The sequence below is a fragment of the Anolis carolinensis genome, chromosome 2, assembly GCF_035594765.1.
Source record: "Anolis carolinensis isolate JA03-04 chromosome 2, rAnoCar3.1.pri, whole genome shotgun sequence".
NCBI lineage: Eukaryota > Metazoa > Chordata > Lepidosauria > Squamata > Dactyloidae > Anolis > Anolis carolinensis.
The window spans coordinates 158,283,863-158,299,583 of record NC_085842.1 but is presented as its reverse complement, the minus strand read 5'-3'; the positions used below and the strand labels follow the sequence as shown (position 1 = coordinate 158,299,583).

The following is a 15,721-nucleotide window of genomic DNA, read 5'->3' as shown; positions in this document are numbered from 1 at the left end:
CCCAACACGCTTCTCTGGAGAGGTATAGATTCTCAGCCCTGTCTCGGGCTCTTGGGAAGAAGCCACGCCCACTCCTCTAGCTCCGCCCCCGGTGTCCTAACAGGCGCCTGAGGTGCTCAGCCCTGTCTCCGGCACTTGGGAAGAGGCTCCGCTCCGCCCCTGGCCCCGCCCCCGTGTCCTAATAGGTGCCATCACCGCCCCCCTGGATCGTTGCAGCACCCACCAGGGGACGGTAGCGCCCACTTTGGGAATCACTGTTCTAAAGCAACACTTTTTGAGTCTCACCAGCTTGATTGGCAGGCAAATGGGCACAGCCATAAAGCTCCTAAAGCAGAGATGAGGAACCTTTAACCCCCTAGTTAGATGTGGGGCAGTGGCAGTTACCCATCTGGCCCACCAGTTTCTGTCCCAGACCCCCCCCCCCCCCCAACACACACTTTCCCTTGCCCCATAAGAGGAGGAGCTGATTCTCAAAACTGCTCCAAGAAGAAATCAGCCCTCAGCAGAGAGAAAGAGAAAAGTGGCCAGCAAAGTGACAGAGCATGAGCAATTTATTTGCAACCCTTGGAATTCCCCAGGCCAAATTGGGCCAGTATTCTGGGAGTTTTAGTTCACAAAATAACAATACGTAGCACGGTTTTTGTTCCTGGGCGATAACTGTCTTTTTCTAATTGGTTCTATCATAAAAACATGAAAAAAAGTTTATTAAACTGAAAAAACTTTGCTTTTGCAAGACATCCTGCAGCACATTTTGCTATAGTTTTTCAATGCATATCTCATAGAGTCTCAACCAATTCAACATAGTTTGTGGCAGCTACAAAAATAAAGTTTCAGGAGTATAACTACTACTTTCACATTAAATACTGCAGAATTAAACAGGAAATAACACTTTCAGACTAGGAACAGAACATTTTCCAAATATTGTTACATAGTGTAATTTGGCCAAACTCAGGAAGGTATCTCTCCTCATCCCATCAACTGACAGCTATGCCTTGGATGAAGAAGCTGGGTTGGGAACCATGTATGTGTTCATGACAGATATAGTCTTTGACCGTTGTAGCCCCGATGTTCCCTCCTGGCCTCTCCCTTACCGTGTCACTTTCCCGTGGCCAGGCTCGTCCATTCTGCACATATTTGCCTTGATTCTGGCGTTTCTTCTGCCCACCATCAGCAAATTTGCAAAGCAATGGATCTGGAGGTGCTACACAAGGAGAAAGAGTGGAGTTAGCACTGAGATGCTTTACTGATTGTAGGCACTGTGTGTAGTGCTGTTTGTAAGCTGCCTTGAGTCCCCACAGGAGTTGAGAAAGGTGGGATATAAATATGGTAAATAAATAAATACTGTTTTCACATCTGGATTGTACCTTGTCCTACTGACGTTCCACAGCCCTGTGGTTCTGCCAGTGAGCTTCAGTCCCAAGCTAAAGGTCACTTCTTATCGGCTTAGTTGAGCCACCTCACTGACCTCCCTGCTCTGAATGTCACTTCAAGATCTATCCCAGCTCTGATTCTTCGTAATCTTCGCCTCTGACACCAGTTTGCTTCTTTCTCTGCCTTTCGTCCTGCACCCTTTTCTCCTAGCAGAAATGGTCTTCACTGAAAGCTCTTCTTCTGCAGTCATAAATTTCACCTGTGCCATCAAGCCACAACCAGCATCTATGCCAGCATGATTACAATGGCCAGGAGGATCATAATTACAGCATAGGACACTGTCATCACCGACCGCCATACTCCAAATATTCTCATACAGGTTGAGCATCCCTTTTCCAGAAATCCAAAATTTGAAGTACTCCAAAATCCAAAATTGTCAACATGTATGGCTAAGATAGTGAAAACTTTGCTTTCTGATAACCCATTGTATATCAACTTTGTTTCAAGCACAAAATTATTTACGATGTTACAAGTAAAATTATCTTCAGGCAATGTGTGTTAGATGTATATGAATCAGCAATGAATTATCATTTCCAAGCTATCTCTTTATGTAAATATATGCAAATATAGGTATTCCAAACTCCCCAAAATCTGAAATTCGGAACATTTCTGGTCCCCAGCATTTGGGGATGAGGGATATTAATCCTGTGCAGTCGTTGTTTTGACTGTCCTTCTCCCTCTTTGCTCACCTGGTACCCCTGGGGGTGTTTTGATATATTTGCCATTAAAGTGGGTGATAATCGCTTCACACTTTTCTGTAGACTCCATCCTGGGGAAGAAAAAAAGAGGCCATCAGGGAAGGTAGGGTGGGAGAGGGTGTTTATAAACCATTTTCTCTTGAATCCCTCAAACAATCAGACGGAGCAGTTGGAAATCTAGGAGACAACTTTGTAAATGTTGGGAAACCTGGAAGGCAGAACACTACTTACAACACAAAAGTCAATTGTCAACCTCTCCCTTATGCAGAAGAACTTGCACTTTTAATGTGTTCTGAGAAAAATCTGCCCACATGATTTTTTTTTCGGGATTTAATCAATAAACAGGATTCAACACACTCTTGATCACAATTTTGATTTGGAAAAAACATGTAGGCAGCTAATTCCTGGTGCAATGACTTTTAAAACTAAATCCAGGAGTGCAAGACTGAACATCATGACAACACAAAGAACAACAGAGTAATTCAGTTTTGTCATCCAATATTTGTCAAATTACCTTTGAATCCAGATGTGTTGGATTTCAGTTTTGCAAAGACTGTCATACCCCTGGCTACTGTTTACACTCAGTGGTGCTATCAGGCCAGCATGCATGATTCTCCGATCATGCTTTCCAGCTTTAAAGGATGACTGCACAGGCATTTTCCGTGCCAAGGAAAAAGAAACTGACTGCTGCAGAATGTTGCAGTGGGGTGGGCAAACGGGGACGAATTTGAGCCTCTATCACTCCCCAGCAATGATTTGCTCTAACTTAACAACAACAACAACAACAACAACAACAACAACGAAAAAACTCGGCACCATCTCCCAAAAAGGGACTGGGAGCAGCTTAACTTCATTCTGATCCTAACAGGAATAATCAAGTCTCAGTCTACTGGAGATTAAACGTTAACTAAACTTCACTCTCTTAATCCTTCCTACTCTGGATTTCAGGAATGACATAGGAGCAGTCCACAATTCCCTCCACTGATATATGCTGATCCCATAAAGGAGGCAGAAAAGGAGGAACCAGGCCTTATTCGGTGAGAAATAGAAACCTGGCAGCAGGGGGCATACCAGGACAAAGCAGGAAAATATCCTAGATAATACTACTGGTAGCAGTGCTGCTCTTGTTGGTGCCTTCAAGCCATTGCTACATCTGCCTAACTATCCTAAAGGCATCAGATCCTATCTGATCTTAGAAGCCAAGCAGCATCAGCTCTAGTGCTTAGCATTTGGATGGGAGACCACAAACAAGTACAAGGTACAGGAGGCTATTTATAAGAACAAGAAACTGGGGAAACCACTTGTGAGTATTCCTTGCCCTTAAAAAACCCTATGAAATTTATGGATACACCGTAAGTTAATAGGTGATTTGGAGCCCCCTGTTATTATGGATTGATGATGATAAATGGAAACTCTTACGTGTGCCCGCAATCCAGAGTCACCCGCAGAACAATAACATGCCACTCAGGTTTGCAGAACAAAAATACAGGAACTTTACTGATTCCAAGAGATCAAAAAAACCTCTGATCACTTACAGAAGTCCAGAGTCATAAACAGTTGTTTCATAGTCCACAAATCTGCATCAAAGAAGAATACAGTCCTGGTTCTTCACCCTCTTTTCTCCACAGCAAACAGGCCTCAAAATAGCAAGGCCTCTGTGAGTACACTGCTCTCACTCACCAGCAGTACTCAGTCAGCACTGAAAAAAAACTTGTCCAAACTGGTTCTACAGCAGCAGAACAGAAACAGTATCAAATCAATCTCAGGTCTTGGCAGGCTAAGCCAATCGGCTTCATGCAATTCATTTTCCAGTTAACACACACAGTCAGTACCTTTTCAAACCATGACACCGGTGGCACAATGGGTTAAACCCTTGTGCCAGCAGGACTGCTGACTGACAGGTCAGCGGTTCGAATCCGGGGGGAGAGGATGAGCTCTCTCTGTCAGCTCCAGCTCCCCATGCGGGGACATGAGAGAAGCCTACCTCAAGGATGGTAAAACGTAAAAAAAAATACGGGCGTCCCCTGGGCAATGTCTTTGTAGATGGCCAATTCTCTCACCCCAGAAGCGACTTGCAGTTTCTCAAGTCACTCCTGACATGAGAGTAAAATAAATAGGTGATTTGAAGACACATACACATCCAAAACCTATCACAGAGTTTTCTTGACAAGAGTTTGTTCAGAGGGGGTTTGCCTTTGCCTCTCTTTGTGGCTGAAAGAGTGTGACATCCACAAGGTCACTCAATGGGTTTCCATGACTGAGTCTCCAAGATCATTCTCAAACACGAAACCACTATGCCACAAGCACACAAAGGTGAGAATGTGTAACTGAGCTGGCTGTTCACCCAAATGTTGTCCTGGCCTTAGGATATGTAAATCTTGAAGTATTTCTACAGCCTTGCAAGTATGGCCAATGAGTTTGAATAACTTTAGGGAAGATTTAGAGTCAACCTGGTTTTTTGGCTACCTGAGATAAAAAGACAAAGGCTCCTCAGTACATTCCGTAAAATCTGCCCAAGCTTTGCCAGCTCTAACAGCATTCCACACTTCCTATCCGAAGTGGTTCTTTCTGTTCTTCCTCTTTTAAGGCCAAGTCTTCTCTGGCCCCATAGTCCTCAGGCACTCCCAGAACAGATTAATTAGTAGCCTCATTGCACCATCTGTGTCCTTGCTCACAACAGTCCTTCACAAGCCTGTCTAGACATTGCAATCACTCCAGGAACACCTTGTTTCGGAACTGTGTGAATCAAAACCATCTAATCATAAATGTCCATATCCATGACAAACGCCAATACCTTTGGGGTGTGTGGAAAGGGAGCGGGTAGGAGAACTCACACCACAATGGCCCAGATTCACTTTGTATATAGCACTAAATCGGTGGTGAGCCAACTGGCGGTTGAAGATGTTACTGGACTGCAATGAGGGCTGCACTTCAGTAGCACACGTTGTCCATCCCTAAACTAAAAAATCCTCAATGACATAGCTTTAGAGGCATGCGGGAAAAACGAGTCGAGGAAGCTGATCCTCTCTCTGAACATAAAATCCACATACAACGGGATCTTTTAGCACTTTAGAAACTAACTGAGAGAAAGAAGTTGGTAGCATAAGCTTTCACAGATTAAAGATAAATCCACACTGGTAAAGTTAATGCAGTTTGATATCACTTTAACTGCCATGGCACAATGCTATGGAAACCTAGGAGATCTAGTTTTACAAGGTCTTTTTACTTCACTCTGAAAGAGTGCTGGAGCCTAACCAAACTACAATTACCATGATAGCATAGCATGGATCCATTGCTATTAAAAGTGGTGTCTAACTTAATTCAACACAGCAGAGGCACCTTAAGTCTACTTTCTCAAGTCTCTTACTAAATTCTGCTAAGTGCTACACTTAAAATCTGGGAAGCCACTGCTCTTATCACATTAGTTTGGCTTCAAGTGTAAGATCAAGCATTCTTTGCATATTTTAAGTGTGAGGGCAAGCATTCTTTTCAAACGTTTTAGGAGGTGGTGGGGAAGTGGATTTTTGGTAATGATCCAGATGTTTGGCCAGTTCTCTAATGTGATGCCATTTGTTGTCTCCAGGTTTAAAATGAAACGTTTCCCCAATTTGTGAAAGGGGAATTTGTGGGAGGAGCCAAAATTTGTAGCGGATTGATGATGATAAATGGAAGCTCTTACATGTGCCCACAGTCCAGAGTCACCTGCAGAACAATAGCATGCCACTCAGGTTTGCAGGTTAAGACTGAGCTCTACGCTCCCCTGCTTCAATGTGATGAAGTGATTAGTCTATGAAAGTTTAAGCTATCAATTTAGTTCTCTCAGATGCTTTCTAAGGTGCTATGAGATTCCTTTGCATTATTGTATGCCAAACCAACTACTTTATGTTTTTGAATAATAATATCTAGGCAACAATCTTGGAAAGAGAAGGGGGGAAATACAGTGATTCCATTTTCTGGATCATTCCAAATTTCTTGTGCTAACGCCTAGATATAAGACAGGATTTAAGTGGAAAGGCACCAAGCACTGAGATATTTCATATTTTTAAAATGTGAGTGGGTGGTGGAGATAGTAGGGCAATTTCCCTCAATGTATGCCTACCAGTGTTCTCCATACAGCAGGAGGAGAGATTTAGAGAGATGGAATCACAGTGTTCTATTGCAATCCATCCTCTTCTTACAGCCTACAGTTCACAGCACTCAAGCATATGTATCTGATGAATTAGCAGCATTTATGGTGACCTTTCGGAAGCAGGCAAAGGGTTTTATTTTGATTCAACAGGCCTTTGGGAATTCAATATTTATGAGAAAATGGCCTTGAATAATGTACACCGATTTTATTTCTTGCTGCTTTAATACAGTAGATATGTTTGCAAATTATTTGTAATATTATTGATACTGTGATTAAGGTTTAACATAAAATCCTTGTGGAAACACATGCTTAGACAAAGAGGCATGTGTCAGAAATATTAAAAATTAACTAGGTATTTTTAATTACAAAAAGGGTTGTGCTGAGGAGAGTGAGTAGGCTGAAGCCTGTTAAGAGTTAGTGGGCTAAAACTAGCGTCATCCTGAGGAGAGTGAGTAGGCCGAAGCCTGTTAAAGGTTGTGGGCCAAAGCTAGTGTCATCCTGAGGAGAGTGAGTAGGCCGAAGCCTGTTAGAGTTTGTGGGCCAAAGCTAGTGTCATCCTGAGGAGAGTGAGTAGGCCGAAGCCTGTTAGAGTTTGTGGGCCAAAGCTAGTGTCATCCTGAGGAGAGTGAGTAGGCCGAAGCCTGTTAGAGTTTGTGGGCCAAAGCTAGTGTCGTTCTGAGGAGTGTGAGAAGGCCTGGTGTGTGAAGCTTTAGTGAGAGAAGCCTCAGGTTGAAGGCCTCATGAGAAAAGCTCCTGTGTGAAGGCTGCTGTGTGTAAAGCTACTGTGTGAAGCTCCTGTATAAGTTTGATGTGAGAGGAGGCTCTGTGAGAGCAAAGTTGTTTATCTGCATGAGAAAGAAGCCCAGGGTGGAAGCAAAGAAGGAAGTATAAAGAACTTTATTTGTATTATGGAAACCTTGTTTTTGGAAATAGTTTTTTTTTTCATCTCAGAAGCAACTTAATAGTGCAGCCATATTATTTTGCTATAAAGAAAAGCCTCCTAAGGAAGAGATAACATTGGTCTGTATGTTTTTGTTCTTTTTATCACTTTTGGCTACTGGTGCTGGGTCATGCTGCTGCTAATAAGTTACTCTGCTATAAGTTTATGAGGAGGGTCTTTTGTTAATAAGCCCACTCGCCCAACAGCATGGACCAAAATTCTCAGCCATAGGAGGGGCGCAGAGCAATGTGTTGACAATACTTCGGTATTTGTGTGAGAACACAGCGCTATGACGACAAAGGAGAAGAGTGAATATGCAACTATCTGGGGGGGAAAGTGAACATGTCTTCATTAAGCAGCACGAATATTCAATTAGCAACCATGGTGTCAAGGCAATGTAATGCATAAAAATCTCCCTATGGATCAGGGCAGGAGCACAGGGAACAAGGGAAGCTGTCCTGCCCTGTCTGCCGGCCTTCCTCACCTGGCAAAGCCCACTCCCCGGCTGGTGCCGCTGGCATCACGCAGGATGCGAGTGGAGATGACTTGTCCAAATGGCTTCAGCATCGACTCCAGTTCAGCCTCATCCATGCCCAAAGGCAAGTTTGACAGGTAGAGGTTGGTAGGATCCTGTTCCTGTTGCTATGGAAACAAGAAAGTCAGGGCTGTTGCCTAGCAATAGTCCATCCCATCCCTCGGGACTCATTCCTTTCAAACTATCCCTCCTTTCCCTGAATTCATAGCCGGTCTCAGCTCACAACACTCGCCACCATCTCCCAACCTCTGTGCACAAAAAAGGCTCTCAATACATATGGAGAACTAAACAAAGAGATTTTGCGTCACAGGTACATACCCTTAGTGAGAAACCCAAGGTTGGGATATCAAAGGAAAAACTGGGTCTTGGAAGCATTGGACGAGCCCAGGATTTTGAAACAGATGTGGAGAATATGTCAAGACCAGTGTTTTCCACAGCATGCAGAGTGTACGCACAGTATATGTATGTTTGAACAAGCATCTTGAAATGCCAAGGAGTCCAAATGTGTTTAAAGACAGAGGATTAAAGACACAAGTACATGCATGTACTGTTATGCATTTGCTGTGGGAAGCACCAGTGCTATGAAACATGGACTGTGTAAAATATGGAGCTTCTCTTCCCTATCACATTGGGATATACAGTAGAGACTCACTTATCCAACACTCGCTTATCCAACGTTCTGGATTATCCAACACATTTTTGTAGTCGATGTTTTCAATATATCGTGCTATTTTGGTGCTAAATTCGTAACTACAGTAATTACTACATAACATTACAGCATATTGAACTACTTTTTCTGTCAAATTTGTTGTCTAACTTGATGTTTTGGTGCTTAATTTGAAAAATCATAACCTAATTTAATGTTTAATAGGCTTTTCCTTAATCTCTCCTTATTATCCAACATATTCGCTTATCCAACGTTGTGCCGGCCCGTTTACGTTGGATAAGCGAGACTCTACTGTACTCTGTTTCTAATACTCTTTGAACGCAATTCTGAACGTGTCCTATCACATGACGTTTGTTCCATTTCATCAGTAATATGTTGGAATCCAACTGCAAAATGGCACAGGAACAGAGTAATTGCACACAGAATTCTGAGGAGCTGTTTTTAAGTATGATCGTAAAATCAGTACATATCCTGTCAGATAAAATCTCATTCTGAGACTTCCAAGCTACGTCCCTGTGAAATATTAGAAGAAGAAAAAAGCGATGTAGGGAGGCAATCAAACATAATGGAAGTAGCCAGCATTCTGTGGTGTGATGAGTCAAAGCACAATATTTTCTAAACATAACAATCGAGTATGATGGGTTCAGTATGCATCCCCTCTGAATCAGTATGGTATGCATCCAGTGCTACAAAAATAAGGGGTGCATACTGATATCAATGGAGTATATTCCGATGTGATAAGGTTCTAAAAGTTTAGAGACCTTCTCAAGTGACATAGCTAGATCCAGAACAACAGCAATGTCCTCCCAGGTGGAAACAATCAAAGAGAAAGCCAAATTTCTTTGTGCATCTGCTGGTTTTGAGTCACTGAACACTGTCCCTGCTAGTCTGATTTAACAACCAAAATCATGGAATTGCTAAAGGCATCTGATGCACAATTCAACAGTTACAGATTTGCTCTGCACACAGAAGGCCCAGCTTCAATTACTGGATAAAAATGTTTTGGTAGCAGGTGACAGGAAAGATTTCTGCCTGGAAAGCCCTAATCAGATGGAGAAGACAACATTAGGAGGGATATGCAAATTATATGACCTGGGGCCATTTCCCTGTTCCTGGGGGAAGTACAAATCAAGACTAAGAGGCCAGGTTCACATCCAAACATGCAACATACCCTCTGTGAACTGCTGCCCTTGTGGCAAAATGGTTGCCTGAGCCCAAGCAGAGCCAAGGACAAATCTATCCCATTTACTGCCAAATTCAACAGCCATGTTGGTTTGTGCCAAGTGCTCCTGGCAAGCAGAAAAAGTGCCATCACATTACACCTGAATCAAGGGTGCCGTTTAAATATTACAGTGGTATTATGGAAATGATCTCAGAGAAAAACAATTTCCACAACACTGGTGTTAACATGTAAAGGGCACCAAAACATATTTGCAAATTGGCTCAAGGGAAGATCTTGTTAGAGCTGGGTGACACTGTTCCTGTAGCTCTGGATTTTTAATGCCACGATTCTAGCCGAGGCGGAGGCTTCATCCCTTTGTTGAAGGAAGGAGTGTTGTTCCCTCTGCAGATGTTCAAGTCTTACCTTGGCCATCTGGGCCTGTACCCCACTGGCTTTGAGTGCTGTCACCGCCTTCTGAGCTGCTGTGGGGCTGTCAAAATCTACAAAGCCATAGCCTGCAAGATAGAGGAGAGAAAAGCTAGGTTGATAGACCTTGAGTACTTTGCCTTTGAGGCTGAAGAGTGGATTATATATGAAACCCTTTAGTACTTTTGGTCTTCCAGATGCTTTGGACTTCAGCCTCCAAAATAAGTCACCACTGGCCCACATTTGTGAAGACTTTGGGGAAATAAAGTGTAAAGCAATTGGAGGATCAAAGGGTAGAGAATCTCTTCTTTTTTATTATAACCCACACTCTGTGTCCTCAGGTTAACATATATTCCCGAGCCCATCCTAGAACAAACCAAATCTCTAGATGCCTGTGACCCTCTTTTCTCACATCACCTCATCTTTCTTTCTATTACAGGAACACATTTGCCAGCACACATGGCCAGAACAGGGTTTCTTAAACATTTTCCATGCATGACCCTTTCTACCTGAGAATTTTTTTCATAACCCAAGGTATAGTAAAGGTAAAGGTTTTCCCCTGACATTACGTCCAGTTGTGTCCCACTCTGGGGTTTGGTGCTCATCTCCATTTCTAAGCAGAAGAGCCGGCATTGTCCGTAGACACTTCCAAGGTCATGTGGCCGGCATGACTGCATAGAGCACTGTTACCTTCCCGGTGGAGCAGTACCTATTGATCTACTCATATTTGCATGTTTTCAAACTGCTGGGTTTGCAGAAGCTGGGGCTAACAGCGGGCACTCACCCCACTTTCCAGATTTGAATCACCGACCTTTTGGTCAGCAAGTTCAGCAGCTCAGCGGTTTAACCTGCTACGCCACTGGGGGCTCCTTTCTACCTGAAATTTTTTTTCATAACCCCAGGTATATAGGTATATAAAATAGATGTAAAAACAAAAACATTTATTGACAATAAATCAGCATTTGCAAGGCTTGCTAAACAGGCTGGCTTTCTTCTTTGTGGGGTACAGCTGAGGCCTTCTATGAAGAGGCCACTGTAAAGTCTGCATATTGCTAACAGATTTGTACAAATTGGTGGCCTTCAGAAATCTTTTACTGTTGCCAAAATTGTACTGACCCCCAACACTGAGCAAAGGGGACCCCATTTGGGGGTCGGGACCCAGAGCTTAAGAAGCAGTGATTAAGAGGACCGATACTGAGTGTTTATACACCTAAAGGACACGATCCAATCTGATCTTGGAAACTCACAAGGTGAGCCCTGGTTAGAATTTGCATGGAGGACCACCAATAAATATCAGGTTCTGCAGGCTGTATTTGAGGGGAAGAAATTGGCAAAACCACCTCTGAACCCCTCTTGCCTAAGAAAAAAGGTAAAAATCAAGGTTTTCCCTTGACATTCAGTCTAGTCATGTCTGACTCTGGGGATTGGTGCTCATGTCCATTTCTAAGCTGGTGTTGTCCGTAGACGCCTCCAAAGCCGTGTGGCCGGCATGACTGCATTGAGTGCTGTTACCACAGGATCAGTATCTATTGATCTACTCACATTTGCATGTTTTCAAAATGCTAGGTTGGCAGAAGTTGGGGCTAACAGCGGGAGCTCACACCACTCTCCGGATTCAAACAGCTGCCCTTTTGGTCAGCAAGTTCAACAGCTCAGCAGTTTAATCCTCTGCACTACTGGGGGCTCCTAATAAAATCCTATGCAATTCATGGGGTCGCCATAAGTTGACAGGTGACTTGAAGGCACACACACATACTGAGCCTTTCTCACTAGCAAATAAAGTCAGGAAAGACAATGAGGGAGGCTGGCCTCACTTGCAGCGAAGTCAGGCCCAGAGAGATCCCCCTTTGCCTCTTCCAGGCTTCACTTGGTGTGGGTTCCCCTCCCTCCTCCCTCTCAGCAATGTCTGGCATGGCAGGAATGCAACTCCCCACCCCACGCAGGCACCGCCCTCCCACACAGATAACCCGTCCCCACCGCCCAGACAGAGCCCATCCACCACCGGAAACTTGGCTCTGGAATCCAATTCTCATCCTTGCCTCTCCCACACCTTTGTTTAGTTTTCAGCGTTAGAAGCCCCCAACCTATGAAAGAAAAAGTGCCTTCCGAGAGGGAGGGCACTCAATCACAGGACGAAAGAAGGTAGAGTAATACCATACCATATAAAACACCCTGGCTTTGAGCTTTCCCACTCGAAAAAAACATCTGAGCAAAGATAACAAACCTACAGACCACCCCACCCTCTCTGGTATAACTGCAAAGTTATTCTCCCTCCAAAGAGGCAAAAGCACCACTCAGCCTGCACTTACCTTTGCATTTGTTGGTCGTTTTGTCCAGAATGGCCTTGGTGGAAACAATTTTGCCATATCTGAGAGAGTGGAAAAGGTATAAGGGTAAGTCATAAAATTAAGGCAGTCCCGTAGTAACTGAAGTCCACCAAATTCTTCTGCTCTTGACAAGAAATTCAATAAAGTGCCTAGTCCCTGGTGATTAAAACTGTTCGTGGGAATTTGCATACAACTTGAATGGATATCTCCTTCAACAGTACTATATTTTTGAAAGGTGAAATGCCAGGCCTTACATGTGATGGGAACACATGTCTTTTACCCAGGTATCCTTACCCCGAGAGTCAGCATGGTGTAGCAGTTCGAGTGTTGGACGAAGGCTCTGAGATCAGAGTTCAAACCCTTGCTCAGTCATGGGAACCCATTGGGTGACCTTGGACAGGTCTCGGCCTCATAGGAAGGCAAAGGCAATCTATCTGTGATTCTATCTTGCTGAGAAAATCCCATGATGAGGGTCATCATAAGTGAGAAACTATTTGAAGGCACACAGCAGCAGCAGAAGAAGCAACAACAACAATGCCTACCCTGTTCCACAACAACTACAACTACAACAATGCCTACCCTGTTCCAGAATCTGGAAGAATATAAAGAAATCCCTCTGATGACACTTTTCCATTATCACATTTTTGTTCTGGGAATAGTTTCACCAGGTAACATCCCAACTACTATGCAGTAGTTGAAAGCACAAAAGTCTTGCCAAGTAATGGGAGAGAAATCAACCCCTCACTCCAAGGCAGAACCTCGACTACAAGTCAGCCTCTGTTTCATGTACCAAAAAATACTTGCTGGTTTCACATGTGTCTCCCAGTAAATGTCTATTACAGCTGAAATGGGTACATATGTGCTTAACACATGCCAGGGATTTATAGGCCCTATAGCAGCATAAGGCGATGAGTGTCTCTGTGTGTTTGCACACATAAAGCTCCCCTTCAAACATGGATAGGATCCAACATGAAAATGATTCACTAGCAAACTGGCTCACTGGAGGGCACAAGCCTTGACACAGATTGATGAGTTCTATGGCAAGATATAGCATAGGCAGGCACAATTCAGCAGTCACAGCCAAATTCTCTGGACTGAAAATCTGTGATCATATTGTTCAAAGGCAGAACTTAATTTTAGGAGACAAATTCAAAAAGCCATACGTTTGATAGGAAGGAGGAAGAGCAGGGAGGGAAACCCACGCCCCTCATCCTTGTAACTATAGAATTTTTTTTTTAAAACAGCAAAGAGTACTTAGAGAGACATCAGAAGTCAGAGACATGCTTGGCGGAAGACAGGATCTCAATGTTTATTTCTTTGTTTGTTTATTTATTTAATTTATATACCGCTCTTCTCCCCCATCTTATTCATCTATTGTGGTGGACAGATGCAGAATAAATTAAGCAGGATAATTAATATATACTAATATAATGTGCTTAATAAAAATTCAGAATTTGTCTCAGAGACTCCTGCTAGTTTTCTAATTTCTCCCCAGATTTTGCAAAATATAGCCACAATATACAGCTTGGATTGATTTTTTTTTAATCATGTCAGAAGCGACTTGAGAGCATACTGCAAGTCACTTCTGGCATGAGAGAACTGGCCATCTACAGAGATGTTGTCCAGGGGACACCCGGATGTATTAGCTGGGAGGCTCCTCTCATGTTCCCACAAGCTAGAGCTGACAGATGGGAGCTCACCCCATCACGCAGATTCGAACCGGCAATCTTCAGGTCAGCAACCCAACCTTCAGGTCAGCAGTTCTGCCAGCACAAGGATTTAACCCATTGTGCCATCGCGGCTCCCACTTGGATGTATGATAGAACATGTTTGGGGGTCGGTGGACAGGATGACTACAAATATGTAAAGTACATTTATAGCACTATATTTAAAATCTTTTTACCAATGGCACTATCTTTCCACAATGGTGAGGATGCATATTCTGTGAGGCAAAAGTGTATGCTGATGTATGTCAAATGTAGTTTTGCTGAGCAGTCAGACAACAGCTACTGGGTGACAACAGTGTGAACAGAGAATTTCTCCAAGACTGGCAAAGGACGTCAGTGGCAACATAGCGAATACTTTTTTAGATTGCACAGAAGGTGGCACAGTAAGCCTCCTTTTCCATTTATTTTACTAGGAAAACTCTACGATGAATCAATCCAAGATGAAACAAGATTTATAGTGCTATAAGATGAAACTCCCAGGTTAGATGCCACTCAATAAGCTTCTGGGGTACAGTGGAGGACAACTGTAGTCAAGTCAAAAGGACCTTCAACTGTTTATGTGCCCAGAGGTGAAAGGAAAATTCGACACTGTGCAACTCATATTATGGGAACACAGAGTATGAGAAACATGAAGCAGGGGAAGTTAGACATAGTAAAACAAGAAATGGAGCATATAAATATTGCAATACTTGGGATGAGCAAGCTGAATTGGACAGGAATAAGTCATTTTGAGTCAGATAATTATAAAGTAGAGTCTCGCTTATCCAACACTCACTTATCCAATGTTCTGGATTATCCAACGCATTTTTGTAGTCAATGCTTTCAATGCATTGTGATATTTTGGTGCTAAATTCGTAAATACAGTAATTACTACATAGCATTAATGTGTAATGAACTACTTTTTCTGTCAAATTTGTTGTATAACATAATGTTTTGGTTCTTGATTTGTAAAATCATAACCTATTTTGATGTTTAATAGGCTTTTTCTTAATCTGTCCTTATTATCCAACATATTCGCTTATCCAACATTCTGCCAGCCCGTTTATGTTGGATAAGTGAGACTCTACTGTATAACGTTTTATTGGAGAAATAATCCTAGCAGAAATGGGGTGGCATTTGTAATGAGGAGAGATTTAGCAAAAGCAGACCAAGGATATAATGCAAAGTCTGACTGAATCAGATCAGTAAGTTTATTTTCCAATTACAGAGACAGAAGAAGAAATTGAAAGATTCTATACTGGAGTCCAGTAAGAAATTGATTGCACAACGAAATAGGAAATCATAGGAGAGTGGAATGCAAAAGTAGGAAACAATGCAGAATCAGAGACTGCAGGAAAAACTGGCCTAGGATCAAGAAATGAATCAGCAGAGTGACTAATTCAATTTTTCAAGGCCAATGATTTATTCATCACAAGCATATTCTGTATAGATAGTCATCACCTGAAATCAAATAACTTTCTTAATTGGAAGTGGAAGATGGAGTTGCTTTATTTCTTAGCAAAAACATGACCAGGAGTAGATTGTAACACAGATCGTCAATTAATAATCTCAAACTTCTATGTTAAAGAAAAACACTAAACCAACCATCATGTCAAAATACTACCTAAAGAACATGCGTGTAAAATTTAATTATAATGTAAAAAAGTAGAATTGTCTTAAATCTAATTGCCTAGGAACTA

General features: G+C 42.7%; 1 protein-coding gene across 4 annotated transcripts in view; it reads right to left on the bottom strand.

Annotated features, from left to right (window-relative positions):
• Positions 1 to 15,721, bottom strand: part of rbms2 (RNA binding motif single stranded interacting protein 2) — an 85,518-nt gene that overhangs the window by 7,437 nt on the left and 62,360 nt on the right. For all 4 annotated transcript variants that reach the window (XM_008103986.3, XM_008103987.3, XM_003216937.4 and 1 more), the window contains 5 exons: positions 12,298 to 12,356; positions 9,986 to 10,077; positions 7,683 to 7,840; positions 2,121 to 2,200; positions 1,092 to 1,201 (listed from right to left, as the gene is read on the bottom strand). In XM_008103986.3, coding sequence (XP_008102193.1) covers positions 1,092 to 1,201; positions 2,121 to 2,200; positions 7,683 to 7,840; positions 9,986 to 10,077; positions 12,298 to 12,356 — 499 coding nt within the window. The remainder of the gene's footprint in view (positions 1 to 1,091; positions 1,202 to 2,120; positions 2,201 to 7,682; positions 7,841 to 9,985; positions 10,078 to 12,297; positions 12,357 to 15,721) is intronic.